The 15,814-nt window shown below is 51.0% G+C and overlaps 8 protein-coding genes across 8 annotated transcripts; 5 read left to right on the plus strand and 3 right to left on the minus strand.

Annotated features, from left to right (window-relative positions):
- Positions 1-1,367: 1,367 nt before the first annotated feature.
- Positions 1,368-2,173, plus strand: rpl36 (ribosomal protein L36; the record flags this gene model as incomplete). Its single annotated transcript, XM_064872971.1, has 3 exons — positions 1,368-1,436; positions 1,766-1,948; positions 2,093-2,173. 3 exons carry the CDS (start codon positions 1,368-1,370, stop codon positions 2,171-2,173), a joined length of 333 nt encoding a protein of 110 aa, XP_064731629.1.
- A 445-nt stretch (positions 2,174-2,618) lies between these two features.
- PMZ80_004548 (uncharacterized protein) lies at positions 2,619-4,192 on the minus strand (the record flags this gene model as incomplete). The annotated part of the gene is made up of 2 exons (XM_064872972.1): positions 2,619-4,002; positions 4,056-4,192. The coding sequence occupies 2 exons, from the start codon at positions 4,190-4,192 to the stop codon at positions 2,619-2,621; spliced, it is 1,521 nt and encodes a 506-aa protein (XP_064731630.1).
- A 443-nt stretch (positions 4,193-4,635) lies between these two features.
- Positions 4,636-5,371, plus strand: PUP3 (proteasome core particle subunit beta 3; the record flags this gene model as incomplete). The annotated part of the gene is made up of 3 exons (XM_064872973.1): positions 4,636-4,638; positions 4,704-5,177; positions 5,228-5,371. 3 exons carry the CDS (start codon positions 4,636-4,638, stop codon positions 5,369-5,371), a joined length of 621 nt encoding a protein of 206 aa, XP_064731631.1.
- Positions 5,372-5,530: 159 nt separating this feature from the next.
- PMZ80_004550 (uncharacterized protein) lies at positions 5,531-9,272 on the minus strand (the record flags this gene model as incomplete). The annotated part of the gene is made up of 5 exons (XM_064872974.1): positions 5,531-7,615; positions 7,676-7,852; positions 7,912-8,187; positions 8,243-8,417; positions 9,193-9,272. 5 exons carry the CDS (start codon positions 9,270-9,272, stop codon positions 5,531-5,533), a joined length of 2,793 nt encoding a protein of 930 aa, XP_064731632.1.
- A 1,052-nt stretch (positions 9,273-10,324) lies between these two features.
- On the plus strand, positions 10,325-10,745 carry PMZ80_004551 (uncharacterized protein; the record flags this gene model as incomplete). Its single annotated transcript, XM_064872975.1, has 2 exons — positions 10,325-10,474; positions 10,563-10,745. 2 exons carry the CDS (start codon positions 10,325-10,327, stop codon positions 10,743-10,745), a joined length of 333 nt encoding a protein of 110 aa, XP_064731633.1.
- An 814-nt stretch (positions 10,746-11,559) lies between these two features.
- PMZ80_004552 (uncharacterized protein) lies at positions 11,560-12,276 on the plus strand (the record flags this gene model as incomplete). The annotated part of the gene is made up of 1 exon (XM_064872976.1): positions 11,560-12,276. The coding sequence occupies one exon, from the start codon at positions 11,560-11,562 to the stop codon at positions 12,274-12,276; it is 717 nt and encodes a 238-aa protein (XP_064731634.1).
- A 52-nt stretch (positions 12,277-12,328) lies between these two features.
- On the minus strand, positions 12,329-13,672 carry PMZ80_004553 (uncharacterized protein; the record flags this gene model as incomplete). The annotated part of the gene is made up of 1 exon (XM_064872977.1): positions 12,329-13,672. One exon carries the CDS (start codon positions 13,670-13,672, stop codon positions 12,329-12,331), a length of 1,344 nt encoding a protein of 447 aa, XP_064731635.1.
- A 1,218-nt stretch (positions 13,673-14,890) lies between these two features.
- Positions 14,891-15,813, plus strand: PMZ80_004554 (uncharacterized protein; the record flags this gene model as incomplete). Its single annotated transcript, XM_064872978.1, has 2 exons — positions 14,891-14,912; positions 14,966-15,813. 2 exons carry the CDS (start codon positions 14,891-14,893, stop codon positions 15,811-15,813), a joined length of 870 nt encoding a protein of 289 aa, XP_064731636.1.
- Between the last annotated feature and the right edge of the window lies 1 nt (position 15,814).

Raw genomic sequence — 15,814 nt, forward strand, 5'->3', positions numbered from 1 at the left:
GGGTGCTGTGTTGTGTGAGCAGAAGTGATGGTGTGTTGCAGTTATGCGTATAGATGTGGTTTGGGCACCATGATCGATACCACGGGCGCCGAAGTTCGTCGAGTACCAGAAATTTGCTCAACTGTGTTTTGGCCGTCCTCGAGTGAGTCGGTTTCCCCTTGTAGGTTCTTGTAAATCGAGCTCACCTTACTGTCCTACCTACGCACCTGAGCTGGAACCTCTGGGCAGTCGGGAATGGACCCTTCCAACTCATGGGCGAGCTGCACCTTGTAGAAGAAGAAGGCGATGTAGGTATGCGGAGGCTCCGTGTGTAGCTCTGTATAGCGCTTCCTCCCACTTTCGGCCCAGCTTTTGTATTCTGGAGTATGGTACCAGTTTTGCGCTTTTCTATTATGACAAGCTGCACAGTCGGCACCGTGGTAGTCGTATCTGGGCTCGAGAAGCTCATGACTCAGAAGTCGCCAGGCTCGACAAACTTGTGTAGGCGAGAGTATTTCGTCGTAGGCCAGCGCTTCAGGGCCGTGGGGAATCGCGAGAGATTGGAAGAGCTGCTTGAGGATGTTGAGGTGTAGCTCGGGTGAGAGGTCTAATAGCTTCGCCGTTACAAAACGGTGCCCTGGGTCGTGTTGTGGTAGTAGTTGTGGATGTGGGCGATGGCTTGCTTGCGTTCTCATGCCTGGTTTCGAGGCGACTTTCATAAGTGGCATGTATCGATACTTATCTTGTACATCGCAAACTGCTCCTGCCAGTCCTGGCGCACACGACGTGTACCATCTTCTGTCTGTCGCGAGATCCTGCTCAATCTTATCTCCTACCCTGCCTGTCTAACGCATCGAAGTGTCGCACATGCAAGAGATACTGCCACAGGCTTACACGTTTGATATCCTACCTCTTCCTCAACTCGTCGCTCAAGGCGACGACAATGATGAAAAGATGATTGATAGAGCCAAAAAATGCGGCGGTCAAGCCCACGAATGAGTTTGAGTAAAGCCTGCTACCCCGATGTGCAATGGAGAGCCTTCTTCACGGCCAGTCGACTTCCTGATCTCGACAGCCCCTCCAAGGTAAGTATGAAGAAAAGGAAAAGAAATCAGACAGTGTTGACGGGGAGGACGAGTTTATGTAGTCGAAGATATCTGCCAAGCACGCTATTCACTTCAGGAATGGTGTGATCCGCAAGTAATCTTAGGCAAAGGCAAGCGTGACCAGTCCAAGGCTGAACAGCGCCAAGTCCCAGCGCACAAGGCTGAGAAGAACTCTGGGCAATTTTCAAGCGCAGCAAGTGGGTCTCGCACGCAGCGCAGACATTCATTCTCGATTGATCCTCGTTGTCGGTCGCTATTTCGTATCACGACAATACCGACGAGATGGCTCCCAAACAGGCAGAGGCTAAGCCTCAGAAGTCTGGGTACATTCGAGGGCCGAATGCTGGTCATGTAAGTTGCACATATTCGAGAATGAGCACGAGAGCACAAATTCGAAGTCGAGGTTGAGGTTGGTGGGAGGGCAGCACGAAGATGAAGACGAAGCATGATTTCGACAATATCTCACCACGGACCTGGATCTAAAGCGACTACTACGAGCACAAAGCAGAATCTGGGAAGAAGCGCATCATCACAATCGACCATTACCACGACATTTCAACTCAACCATACGACGTCTTCATGCTTCACCCTCCCACAACCACCCACCTCTAACCCACACCTCTCCCACCACATCTCATAACCGCACATCCATCTATACCAGCCCACTAACACCCACCCAGAAAGTAACCCCCTTCGCCCCACGAACCAAAATCTCCCGAAGCAAAGGCCACCTCTCCAAGCGAACCGCCTTCGTCCGCGACATCGTCAAGGAAGTCGCCGGCATGGCACCCTACGAGCGACGAGTCATCGAACTGTTGAGAAACAGCAAGGATAAGCGTGCGAGAAAGCTGGCGAAGAGAAGAGTAAGTTATTACACTACCTTTCTACATTCCAATCTATCATACTGGCGAGCACGAGCAAGGGAGGAGTGCGACGGTGCAAATTCAGATGAATGCAATGTCATGGAATGTGTCGTGTCTTGAATCTGTGCTAATATGTTTCTGCAGCTGGGTACCCTCGGCCGAGCCAAGAGGAAGGTCGACGAGATGCAGAACATCATTGCACGGTCGAGAACTGCTGGTCACTAAGTATTTGTCAACCACCACGCCAACCACATATCCCCGGTCTTGACAGATTTGAGGTCATGAAAAGAAACAAGTGAACATGGCAGATGTGCTATTAATGGGAGGCAGGCATGACCAAGCAAGGTCGGGCGATCAAGGACGTATACTGTTTTCACCTTGACACAGTTCGACGAGACTGCAGACATGGCACAGACGAGACGACGGTGTGTTGCTGCATAGTCAAGGAGTAGCGCGAATGCATGATTACAAATGTGCTCTCACGCTCACGTTCACGTGGAATGATACCAAGTTCAAATCATCAAGTCCAGCGATTGGGTCAAACCCTGAGACATCGTTTTCGGTTGGTCGTGCTACATGTTCTCTGTCCCATAATGCTATACATCCCCCATAGTGCTCGCCATCCTCTTCCGGACCAGTGAACCATTTATCACAATCAAGTGTTCGCTTCTCACTTCTTTCCCAACCCCTTCATTAACCATTTCGGCACCTTCCCCTTCCCACCCCCACCACCTTCCTCCTTCTTCGGCGCTAAATCAACCTTGACACCCTTATCCTCTTCATCCACCGTCTCACTCACCACCTGCGGCGCAACATACTCCCTCGCCTGCTCCCTCAAATCCGCCCTCAACACCTCCTTCTTTCCTCTAACATCCACACCCGCCTTCTCATCCCACCCAAACACAACCAACACCCGTCCCCTAAGCTGAAGATCAAGAATAAGTCGCTTATCCCCCTCAACGATCATCCCACCCTTATCTCTCACACCCGGATTCCTCAGCACAAACGGCTCAGACTTCAGACTTGGTTCTAAGCGCTCCCGAACAAAGTTGTATAGACTCGTACTCGTATCGTTTTGTCCAAATTTGGAGACCATCCGACTCTGGTCAGGAAACCGTATCATGATCTCTACGCTCTGGATTTTGGATAATTCTTCTCGCTGCTCTTGCTGTCTGGCTGCTAGCTCTGCATCTGTAGGCAGTCTCCTGTTTCTCGACTCTTGTTGCAGTAGTCTCTGGTGGATCTGGGCGTGTTCGACTGTGGGTGTGTAGTCGCTTTCGTTGTGGGTTATTGCGGGTGGGCCGGAGGATGTAGGTGGGCGGAAGACGGAGACGGGGCGGGACGAGACTGTGGTCGGTTCTGACGATGGTTGTGTACTTGAGGATGGGCCTGCTGTGTCTGTGGGAGGTTGTGATGTGGGTTGATCTTGTGTCTTGTCTGTGGATGCTGACGGCTGTGCGTCCTGCATCTGGTCGTCTTCGAGCCATTCCGGCTTGACTGGCTCTTTCTCAGGCTCCGCTGCCACAGAAGATGATGGTGCAGGCTCGGGCTGTGAAGTTGGAGCCGGTGGGTCCGACTCGTTGAAGTAGTGCTGTATCTCGTTCATTGCCTCCTCGAGTGGTGTCTCGCTCGTCTTGAAACTCAACTTGATCAACGCACTGCCACTGTTGAAACCCAGCTGTGACAATGTCTTCTGCAGGTCTGTGAAGGTCGATAGCTGTCTACCCATAATATCCAGCATCGGTTGCTCGTAGTATAATCTGCCTGCACCTGCATCTGTCGATGGCGCACCTCTTGCCGTCAAGTTTCTCTTGCTAGCAGACCCAGCTACGCCCGCCTCGAACTTCCGCAGCAGCAGCCATAACGTCGTTGTGCTGGGAAACTTGTCTGTCAACCGTGCTTGCGCTGGAGATGGGGCTTCAGAGGGCGGTAACTGTAGTGCTACGTTGACAACACCAGTGGATTTCGACAATTGTACCAGTTCGAGCTTCGCGCCAGAAGAGAGACCTGACAATCGTATCGTTCTCGACAGGTCAACGGCCTTGTTATTGTGTCTGGGATGATTAATACCAGTGGTGGAAGAGGACTGTAGTGGGAACGCACTCACTTCAGGCCATATTGGCTAGCATCTGCGCCGAGCTTGGAACATGATTCTGACAGCACATCACTGAGATATGTTCCTGGCGTAGTCTTGACCACTGCCCGCCTCGCCGTTGAGTCTATCACCACCACGTTGGTGGCCATGTTGGGGGTGTGCTAATGGAGGCTGAGAATGGTGGTCGGTCACGGCGATATATTGAACGAAGGATGTATATGTCACGATTCGTAATATCTTCAGATAATCTCAATATTATTCGCTTACAGATATCTTCAAACACGCACCGAATAGTCTCGAAAGTCAGAAACGCGGACAAGACAGGCAAACACTCGATGTCATTATCAGGCAATATGTCCACCAATTAGGGCAAGCTCACCGGTCCATTAGCGCAAGTTGCGGCGAAGAAGGAACGCGTTTCATGTGCAGCCTTGTCCAGCTGCGAATGATGTGCAACTGAGGAAGGTACACCCCAGCAGTTGGACTATACCATCGACCAGCGCAACTCCTTCGACACCTCTGTATCGACCACTACCAACTACTACTGTAGTCGTCCCCTCTCACATTCGAAGTCACTGCCACACCGCCCAAGATGGTAAGCTCCCACCACTCCCACATCCATACCCTCACCACAAGCACCCAACTAACACATCCACCCAGTCCTCCCCCTTCGACATAAACGGCGGCGCCTGCGTCGCAATGGTCGGCAAAGACTGCGTAGCAATAGCCTGCGACCTCCGCCTCGGCCTCCAATCCCTAACAGTATCCAACAACTTCCCCAAAATCTTCAACTACGCACCCAGCGTGTTCCTCGGCCTAACCGGTCTAGCCACAGACGTCCAAACCGTCAGCGAAACCTTCAGATACAAAGTAAACATGTACAGACTGCGCGAAGAGCGCAATATCTCCCCCCAAACACTCGCGAATCTGGTGAGCAGTAGTCTGTATGAGAGGCGGTTTGGGCCGTGGTTTGTGAGCCCGGTGTTGGCGGGGATTAATGGGACGACGGGGAAGCCGTATATTTGTGGGTTTGATAGTATTGGGTGTATTGATTTTGCGAAGGACTTTATTGTGGCGGGGACGGCGAGTGATCAGTTGTTTGGGACTTGTGAGGGGTTGTGGGAGCCTGATTTGGTAAGATACGAAGAAGATGTGTTGTGGATGAGAAGCTAATGTGTTGCTAGGGACCGGATGAACTGTTCGAGACGATTTCACAAGCTCTGCTGAATGCGGTCGATCGAGATGCGCTGTCTGGTTGGGGTGCTCATGTCTACATCATTGAGAAGGATAAGGTGACTAAGAGGCTGCTCAAGGGACGACAAGACTAGAAGAGGGGAGGTCATGATGACTTTCTGCATCGCGGCATGGTATGGCGTCTGGCGCAGGAGCGAATGAACAGGCAGGAACATGGTGTTATGACCGAAGGGTGGTCAAGATGTGTGGCCATAAATACTTCTTGCGCCACGAGATGAGAGTCTCGAGCTCTCCTATATGGTCTTGATCTTGACAGCCAATACACCGTCAAGAGCATCTTCCCAGCTCTCTCTCAGACCACCACAATACTCCTCCACGTCTGCCTCGTCTTGAAGCGTTGCGATCTTGTCAGAAAGCTTTGCGTGATCTTCATTGCCGTCCGCACGACCAAGCATAACATCGACAAGCTTGCCGAGCACACCTGAGGCACCCAGACCCTGTTTGAGCTCTCGTGCTTGACTATAGATAGCCTCAGCTTGCTTGTTGATCATTGGCCGCAGCTCCTCCAAAGACTTCATGAATTTCTCTGTCACATCCTTCTTGCCCTTGCCTGTTTTCAGCTTCTTAGACATGATAGCTGCGAAGTGTGCCGCTGTTTGCAGCATCTCGAGTTTCACGAATCGATGGTGCAGCCATTTAGCGTCTGGATATTGGACACCATTGACGCTGACAGCCTTGGTTTCTCTGGTAGGCTTCGACATTGCTTCAATCACCTTGTCGAGATCTTGAGAAGTACCATCCTTCTTCTTGCCAAGCTGCAGTACGACCGTAGTGAGGCTGTGGTATACCGCTGCCGCTTCCTGCTCGTCGGCCGTGAGATCTGCGGCGTGGGCTGAAAATCTCGATTCTGCTTTCACCAGGTTGTCCAGTGCCATCTCCACAACTTGTCCTGGTGCGCCTTGATTTGCGGCACCGAGCTCGGCCATAAGGTAGGTGAGTAGACATTCATGCATAGCCATTGAATTGACCCAACCTTGTCCAGGTCTGGGACCGCATTGGAGGAGCAACGCCAGATCCTGATCTTCTACACCATATGTGGGCATGAATGACATGTCTCGTAGATCGGTGAGCGCGTCTTCGTATGGGTCAAAACTGTGCACAGCTGCCAGACCCAAGGCTCTCTGGATCTTGCATTGCTCGATCATATAGAGCTGTCGGTTCAAGCTGCGTCGTAGATTGTTCTTCAGCTCCGCCGTTCCAATGACATTCGAGTAGCTGCCTTGCTTAAGACCGTCAGCAATAGCTCGATCAACCGATCGTTGCGAGTTGCCAGAAACGTATAGGGCCGTGTCGAGAGCGCCCGAAGGATTCAACGAGTCGTCTCCGCGTCCATGTTGACGTGGATGCAGAGTGGAGATCCGCGTGAGCAGTAGGTGCCCAACTGTCTCCCATTGCATGTTCTTGACACTCAGGTGCGCAAAGTTGTCCATTGCGAGGTGTATCTGTCCACTTGCCATCTGTACTTGTACCAGCAGGACGTGTAGCGGGTAGTAGTCTTTGAACTTTTTGTGTGCTGTATGTAGGACCATGCTCGATTGTAACAGCGCGGCTGAATCGCCAGACTTGTAAGCAAGTCGAAGCAATGCAAGAGCGGCCAGGAACACTGCCTCGGCAGCGATGGACTCGTTGCCTTGAGCTGCAAGGTAGAGATCTAGAGCCTTTGAAGCAAAGCTGGGAAAGTCTCGTGCACTCGATGGTGCTGTGCAAAGGAGATAGTATTCCAGCTTGAGTAAGAATAGGCTGCGTGCTGAAGGAGTGCTTGAGGGTGGCTCGTCGTTTAGTCCTCCTTGAAAACCGCTGACCGTTTCAGCTCCTGCTATGCGCAAGCGCTGAATAAGATCATCGAAGCAGAACGCTTTCGAGCCGAATGCTTCGTAGTACTGCTGACAAGCGTCGAGAAGCTTCTTCGATGAGTTGCTGTCTTCTTTTGCATCGTGGGCTAACACCTCAATCTTTGCTAGGAGTGCTTGCCGATGCCGTGGCTGTTTGGTAAGAATGGTATCAAGCTGCTCTATGCACTTTCGTCGGGACTCGGATGCTATAGCAGATTTCACAAATAATGACCAAACTCGATCATCCTCTAAAACTTCAGCCTCAGCTTCACTTGATGTCAGCATCTGGCTGAGGATATTTTCGCTCTCGGGGAATTCTGGGTTGCTTTCAACGGCCATTAGGAGTAGTGAGTCCGCATGTGGACGATCCTGCTCAGTAACAGATTTCAAGCTCGTGCCTTGCAACAGTGACACCAGTTCGGAAGTACTGCCTGTCTTAACCAGAACAGCAGCCAGTAGGCTCAACTCTTCAGGATTTGAAACCATCTGAATTCTGTTAGCACCGTGATTATGCATGATCAGCCATGTTGGGTGCTCCCCGCTTACCTTCTCTGGGGGTCCAGACTGTGCTGCTTTCGATATCATCCGGTTTGCAAGAGTACCAAACAGTTTCCTGTCCTTCTCAGGCACGTTCTTGTCCTCGTGTATCAAATAGCACATGAGGATATTCCAGAAGTCATACTGCCGTTCTTTTGGAAAGGCTTTCTTCAGAGCCATGGTGGCCTGTCGAGGAAGGACCCCATGTCAGCCCAGCTCTTACATATTGACCACGACTTTCACACCTTTTGAGCACTTTGCCAGTCGCTGACTGCTATTGAGTTGTTCAGCCATGTTTCAACGAGGTCTTTGTCTGATGGTTGCGCCGCTACAGCTCGTTCCCATAACTTGGGGCCTTCTTGGGCGTCAAGGTGTAGCAGTGATAACGAATCTTGTAATTGGTGTATGGCTTCGATGTTGAGTACCGGAGTCTGCCTTCGACATAGTTGCAACGTCTCGTTTGTGCCCTTCTCTTGGTTCTTGCCGTCGGGTTGACGCAGCAGTACTGCTGCTTTGAGAGCCTGTGACGACGATCAGTCCTGTTTTCAATCCGATGGACAACCGGGGTGCACTAACCAGGAACCTATCTGATGCCTCGCCCTTCTTCTGCCACTTCTCGCATTCTTTCAGTGCCTGCTTCCAATTGCCGGCCGCAATGGCGTCCTGGATTGGACGCACGCGCCGCTCAGTCACAGATGTGTCTGCCATCGCAGGGTGGTCTTTCGCATTGAGAGATTGGAACGTTTTCACACTTGTGTTCAGGGTAGATATATGTAGTTATACCACACGATGAGGAGGTCGACATTCAATAGTGACATGGTTCCTTGCTGCAAGTGAACGAATTAAGGTGAAGAGGTTGTACAAGTCACACGAGTGAAACAAGCAGAAAGTGGGATGTTGGTCCACGGCATGGCCGGCGAAGATGTGCCAGTTTGGACATTCTCGTTGCGACCATCGTCTACCACAAGGATTGTCTACATTGTTCTACATTTTGCTCATATGCAGTTGCTACTTCCTTGTTGTAACACTGGCTCTTTCCACCAAAAGTTCGCAAACGCCCATCGCTATGCAGGAAAGCAGCGTGCCTGTGCTATCGCCTTTGTTCTTACAGAACTTCGTCGAGAAGAGATTTATCTTGGACATTCAACGGATCCTTCACATCATTATTTCCATCTCGCCTCTCGCATCTGCTGCTGCTGTAGTGGTTGTCAGTGCATGATCGAACTCTTCCTTTGTGTCGCGCTTACCCATTCCTTCTTGCAGTCTCTATATGCTCTGAAACACGCTCTTGTCAGTGCGCATGCTCCTATTGTAGATGTCATGCCATCCACACTTACTGGAAGAAGTCCTGACACATCTCTCGGTCTCCGTTGTTCCTGTTCATGCACCTTATGCTTTTGTTCGCGGCGTCCTGACATGGGTCATAATATTTCGACACACTCTTTCTATTACAATATCCTGGTTAGTCTTGCATGCCATATTTCCCGCACTAGACTCCTGCTGGCGGAAGAGTGATTGGATCGTACTTCTTGAATTCGTCTTTGTTCTTGTCCCATATCGTCTCTTTGCCGGACTGCTCAGCTTTATCCCCGACAGTTGTTGGCATTCTTGGGACCGATTACGATGCGCAACAATTCAACACGGATGCGCAATGCGTCAGGCGGAATGGCGATTGTCATAAATACATGGTGAGGTTCCGTCTCCTACCCATCGCTGGCTGCCACTTCTTCAATTCGCAGTCCACGATGATCGACATGATGCACGACATCAGAGTTCCGAGTGGAGCTAGAGTGAAAGTGGTCTAGTGCATCCACTCCCGTGCCGAGATAGGTAAAGCAAGTGCTTACAGCAAGGGGTTTCATCTCGAACACTCGAGCACGTCCACGATAGCCGTAGCCAGGAACATAAAGTCTGAGCGACCACATGCGCTGCAGTTTCAGACTCGACGCGGCTCCGATCGCTCAGCGTCACCACGATTATGGCCTGTTCTACGGCGTGACCTGTCGTGCTCTCCCAAAGAATGCTCTACAGAACGCTACATACATGGTTCGAATCAGGTTCACAGCGTGATCAAGACATCAGTAACACGAACAAGCACATCGTCTCTCGAGCTCCGGTACCAGTGGACACTACAAGAGGCATGTTCTACAACAATGAATGTGCTTATGAGACGATCATGTCATCGCCTGATACGTACTGAGTGCTGGAGCTCATCTACGCCAGCGTCAACAGCGAAGCGTTGTCTCCAGAATTTTTCACGATGCAATCTCTTGGTGGATGCCGTGGATCTGGTCCTGTATCAAATGTCTCAAAGCCTGAGCAGCGGGTCGCAGCTCTATGGTCTTGGTATTTCAGGCCAGGACGTAGAAACAGATGGGGACAACGGCATGCAGGAAGTCACGACCGTTACTAAGGAACAGTGATAGGCAGATGTTGATGCTGCGAACGATATATGACAAAGGCAAGTGCTACTGACGTAATACTACAGCGCAACAGGGCCGGAAGAAGTACAAAGAAACACAGACAACCTACGGGCATAAAGTTGCCCCAACCACCGTGCTGTTCCATATCGGCGCTCTCACTTCTACCTACTTGACTAGCAATACCACTTCAGCTATGCAATCGAATACTGTCCTCTTCCTAGTCGTCTCTGCCATCATGACTTCAGTCGTCATGGCCGACCCCGAAATCAAGCTTTGTGATCAAAAGGACCTAGCTGGAACATGTGTGACCAACAAGATTGTACTGGACGAATGCCACCAAGTCTCAGCGGGCTTCGCTAGGAGCACGCAAGGCTCCAGCTTAGTTGTATGTTCCACCGCTCCTTCCTCTACCTGCAACCTCACTTCTCGACTTGAAAATGTGCTTCGTGATCTTCTGCTGATATTGATTATAGCTGCTTGGCATGGAGGACGCTTCCATTACCTGCACTCTCTATGAGTTGCTGGAGTATAGGGTTAAGGATAGGGGCTGCCAGCTGGAAGCAAAATCGTTGCCCGTGCCTGCAGGTTCAGCTCCCCTCAACTTTGAGCCTGACAATAAGTGGAACGATTACAAATGTATTGCTGCGACCAAGTAGGTAAATCCGTGCGATGGCCGAGACTTGAGTGTTCAGCACCATGGAGCGGACTCAACTCGGTGGATTATGAACGGACGAATCTGGATGTTCACCGTGTGGAAGATTGTGAGCGTGGGGTCTAAGGTAGCTTAGGTAATGACAGGTCCTCCGTTGTCAAGAAGATCTAATACCCGATATACTGTCAATTCTAGCTATTTCTCAGCGCAGCCTCATCTCACAATCTGCTTGACGAGGGCAGAATTTATGAGCTGACCTCCTTTTATCTCAACCTTGATGCTGGCGACCAGCCAAGTGACGAATCATACACTTTATCCCGAGTCAATACGGAAATGTGACAACAACATTATCGAAGACAACAGATCTTTGCAGCTCGACAAGGCCGTCCACTGGGAAACTCACTGTGGCGGAAGTCATCGTGACTTATGCAATACGTTCGGCAGCACTCACAGAAGGTACTGTATTGCTGATTTATGATTTCGTTGACCGGCTCAGATAGCAGAGTAAGTACGGAGTGAGACAATTAGGCAAGCTTCATCTCGGCTCATGCTAATCTTACACCATCTCTGCTCCTGAATGCCGTGCGATTCCATGGCATCTGAGATAAGCACAGCGAGCGGAAGCCGCTGACTTGTACCAGACTGCGCGCTTTTGTTCAAGGAAGTAGCTCGCAGCATGAGCAAGTTTCTGGTAGGCATCAGCCAAAACACCATGGTCGCGGTCACCCACATTCGATTCCATCGAGATACTATTCGACTTGTACTGCACACTCTCTTCCCTCCACACCACTGCGTACGACCTCAATCACACCACGACAATGTATCGATTCAACAATCTCATGCCCACGAAGCGCTTCAAGCGCATGTTCGATCCACTGATGCAGACAGTCGAGGACCAACAAACGAACATTACCGATCTTCCTGCAGAGGTCCTGCGTTTTGTCCTAGAGCAACATTTTGCGGAGCTCGCTGAGGACATCAATCCGTTCGCCGCAGACCGTCGGCCCATCTTCGCAGCCATGCAAGTATGCAAACAATGGCGAGCCACGGCCTGCAGCATCATTTGCATCCGATGCGATACAGGAACTATGATGTCTCCTAACAGCAAGGGCCAATATAATGTGGAGGCGACGACGAGCTTTGCCGAGGACGGTATATGCCGCTCATGTAAGAAAATGCTACACAACTGCTATCGGAGCGCAGTCTTTGGCTGGCAGAGCATACCAGTACCAAGAGACAAGACTGCTGTGCATCAGCAACAGCTTGCAGAGCAGCAGCTCAAGTGCTTGGAATTGCCTGCCTCATATGAAGCGTTCTTAAATTACCAGCTTCGACAGGCGTATTACCTACCATTGTTCCATGAGGTGGCGGTGATTACACATCCCTCGTGTTCAGATGGGTCCAACGACGAGACAGTGCCTCGCAAGAACAAGACTCTGTTGGATACAACATTCGGTGTAATCGGCGCATATTGTTCTTGGCGAAAGGGAATCGAAACGAAGAGGGAGCTTCCTGCGGATCACGAAGTACTGTAGATCTACCTCGAGTCATTGATCGAAAACTTCTCTCCCGGATTGACCTCGTGAGCTACAAACCCAACGCATGCCTAACCAACCTCTCATAATCCACCACAGCCCTCTCCATATCCCTCACCGTAAGCCCCTCATCATCCCCGTGCGCAACAAGAATACTCCCCGGCCCATACAAATACCTCTTCACACCCTCCGCCACCTCCAAATTCGGCACATCAGTCCCATAGTTCACAACCATACTCTCAAATCCCTCCACATCAGTATCAAGCGGCACAGGCCCATATCCCTGAAAGATATCAACCTCCAACTCGCCCTTCGGATCCGCCTTGCCAATAGCCCCCAGTATCAACTCCCTGATACTCTCCGGCGTCCCACCCGCAAGCCGAAACGCAACCCTCGCCTCCGCGAACTTCGGTACTACATTCGCCGCGACACCGCCGGTCATATACCCCACGTTCACCGTGCTATTCCCGAATTCCTTGCTGCGCGGTAACCCGCCGTCCTTAGGCGCCATATCACCCAGCTTATCGAGTGCGAGCAGCGCAGGCAAGATCATGCTGTTCGCACTGTGACCGAGCCAGGGGTACCCAGAGTGCGCCGCCTTCCCATGCGCGATGATATGAGCCATTGAGATGCCTTTGTGTCCCGAGGCGAGTTTACCTTCTGTTGGTTCGCCGAAGATCACGGCTTTTAGGTTAGATGAGATGGAGGTGTAGAGAGTGGAGTTGGAGAAGAATTTCATGCCTGAGCCGTTTGTCTCTTCGGAGACGACGAAGAGAAGGGCGAGGTCGGTGGGGTTGATCGAGCTGGAGCCTGAATTGGAAGTGGAGAGCAGGTTGAGAACTGTCTGGATCTGTGCTGCGACACAGGCTTTGTCGTCTACGGTTCCGCGGCCGGAGATGAGGATGTCGGAGGCCGACTTGGAGTGTTTTGGGCGGGAGAGCGAGTAGGGGATGTAGGGTGGGACTGTGTCGATGTGTGAGGATAATATCACTTTTGGTTGAGCTGGTTTGTCTTTGTTCTTGGCTGGAGATGAGTCGTGGCTAGAGGAGTACTTCGTTGCATCGGGTACAGCGTAGATGTTCCATCGTTTGGCGGAGGCGTTGTTGACGTCGGGGACTGATTGGGTTGTTACGCTGAAATTGTGGGCTTCTAGAGTTGAGACTACGAGTTCGCCGACGGAGAGCTCGTTGCCGGATATTGATTCGACTTCTACCAGAGCTCTGTGAAGTGAGAGGAGCGATGAGGAGGATATGACTTTTGCGAGGTCATCTGTTTCATCTTGTGTTATGGGTTGTTGAGGTAGTGGTGATAGAAGCTTTTCGTCCTTGGGAAGGTGTGCTGCTGTGCTTAAGCTTGAGAGCAGTAAGCTCGTTGTGAGGGCACTGATGAGACGCATGGTTGTTTAAGAACGACCACCCACCGTCGTGTGCAGTGCTGTGGGTATCCGCGGAGCTTCTATCGCTTCCTAAACTGCCAAAACTCGTTGCTAGCACAGGATCTGATCTTCTAGAAATATAAGCACTGTAGCTAAGCTCATGGATATAAATCTTCTGATGCTTTGAGGCTCGGAGAAGTGCGCTTGCGAGCCAATCCGCATTGACTAGGATAGGTGTGGAGTGCCTTTCATCGAATAGGAACGCAAGACAAACTGGCTCATCAGCCCACATGGCAGAGAACATGATGTCTCGACTTTACCAGCCTCACAACCAGGGTTTCATCGAGCACTGGTGGCATCTCGCTATTACTTGTGCCGTCAAATGAGCTGTGCGACGCAGGATGCTTAGCTGGCCGGCCAGTCCAATGTCTTTGCCCACACTGCAGCAGAGTTTGGCCAGCCGTCGATGATTCGGATTAGCGCACTTGTCAGCGGTCGCATTGGCAATAAAAACAAGATCGGTACGGCGGGGCGGCAAGACCTCATATCTGAAGATCCTCAGCGATAACATGGACTGTAGATGTCTGCACAGCTTGTTTCCTCGGATTCCCAGGTTGCAGAAGTTCGAGACGCTCGTTGCAAATCTCTGGAACGACTGGTGCACACCATAGATGTCGAGTCTGACTTGAAGTGCCGGCGAATTGACCACACGGATCAGATGGTGGTGATAAGAGGTTCGAAATGATGCTCGCTCGCTTCGAGAGTTGAATTCCTGAAAGCTGCCGGTCTCGTTTGTGGTTTGGCAGATAAATCCCACTTCACTCGCGCTGCATGATACAAGGCCGAATTGATGACCGCACGACCTCTCACATTCAATTTCTGCCCAATTGATGTACATGGAATTCGCAGAAATCTTCGTTGAGGCATATCAAACAAGTCCAGGTATCTGAGCATGGCAGTACTTCTACCTTAGAACAGTCTCATTTGCCAACACTCAGGAGCCTCCAGGCGGAGACTTCTGGCCGCTACCTCTTTCGGAAACTTCGACATGTCCCGGTGACATACAAGGACAAGCTAATATCACATTCGCATAGCGAGACACATATGAGTATAAGTGTCGGCTTTGCATATCGAGTATGAAGACTTGCAACCGATTCTGGTCACAATCAAGGACATTCTGCTTCTGCGTTGAGCAAGGGGCAAAAAATCCATTGCACAATTCCAGAAACTATCCAAGTTATGACACAAGATGTGTCGCAATGTAAGTCTCTGATCGTTACGAAGGGCATCGGGGTCTTGCTGACTGCCCAAAAGCGACTGGTGACTCATGGAAAGAGCTTGCCCAAAAGAGCCGTGGCTACAAAGCAGGAAGTACAACACAGAGTATGGTTGCACGTATGAACGAGATCTGGCCCTTTTCGACAGCACGTGGTCTGTTTGACAATGGCTGTGGTACAGGCGCTGTCATATCGGCCATTCTCGATGCTTACGGTGTTGACATACCTGCTGCGGCGAGCGTTTTGGCCGGTGATTTCAGCCAGCCCATGCTCGAAGTTCTTATTGAAGCAAAGCAAAGCAAATCCACTGCTTCGGAACCCGCCTGGGACAGACTGGAGATTCGCCAAATCGACGCACACGATCTGTCAACGATTGCTACTGCTTCGGTCTCACATGTTACCGGCGGACATCTCTATTTCTTACTTTCCGATGCTCAGATGGCTCTCGCGGAGACGCATCGAGTCTTGTGTCCTGGCGGTGTGCTTGGAATGACAAGTGGCAAAGGCAGCCAGCATATTGATACGCTTCGTGACGCATTTGAGCAAACCAAGCCAGGAACAAAGCTAAACTTGATTCAAGAGCCATGGTCCTCAGAAGAAGGCGTGAGAGGAATACTGGAAGCTGCCGGCTTTGTAAGCGTCGAGATAAGTCTGGTGGAGTCTGAGGTGGCGTATCAAACGTATGAGGATTTTGCGGAAACGCTCATGCTTATGCCCGTCGTGAAGAATATTACCGCAAGCTACGAGAAGGAAGAATGCATTCAGGTACAGCAGTACTTGACCAGGAATCTCCGGGAGATCAACCCAAGGGCTCCCGGAACGTTGAAAGGAGTATCAATTATTGCGCATGCCCGCAAAGCTCCCACGAGCAGTAAAGAAATTTAGC

This window comes from Knufia obscura, assembly GCF_036327395.1.
Source record: "Knufia obscura strain CCFEE 5817 isolate CBS 148926 chromosome Unknown scaffold_4, whole genome shotgun sequence".
NCBI lineage: Eukaryota > Fungi > Ascomycota > Eurotiomycetes > Chaetothyriales > Trichomeriaceae > Knufia > Knufia obscura.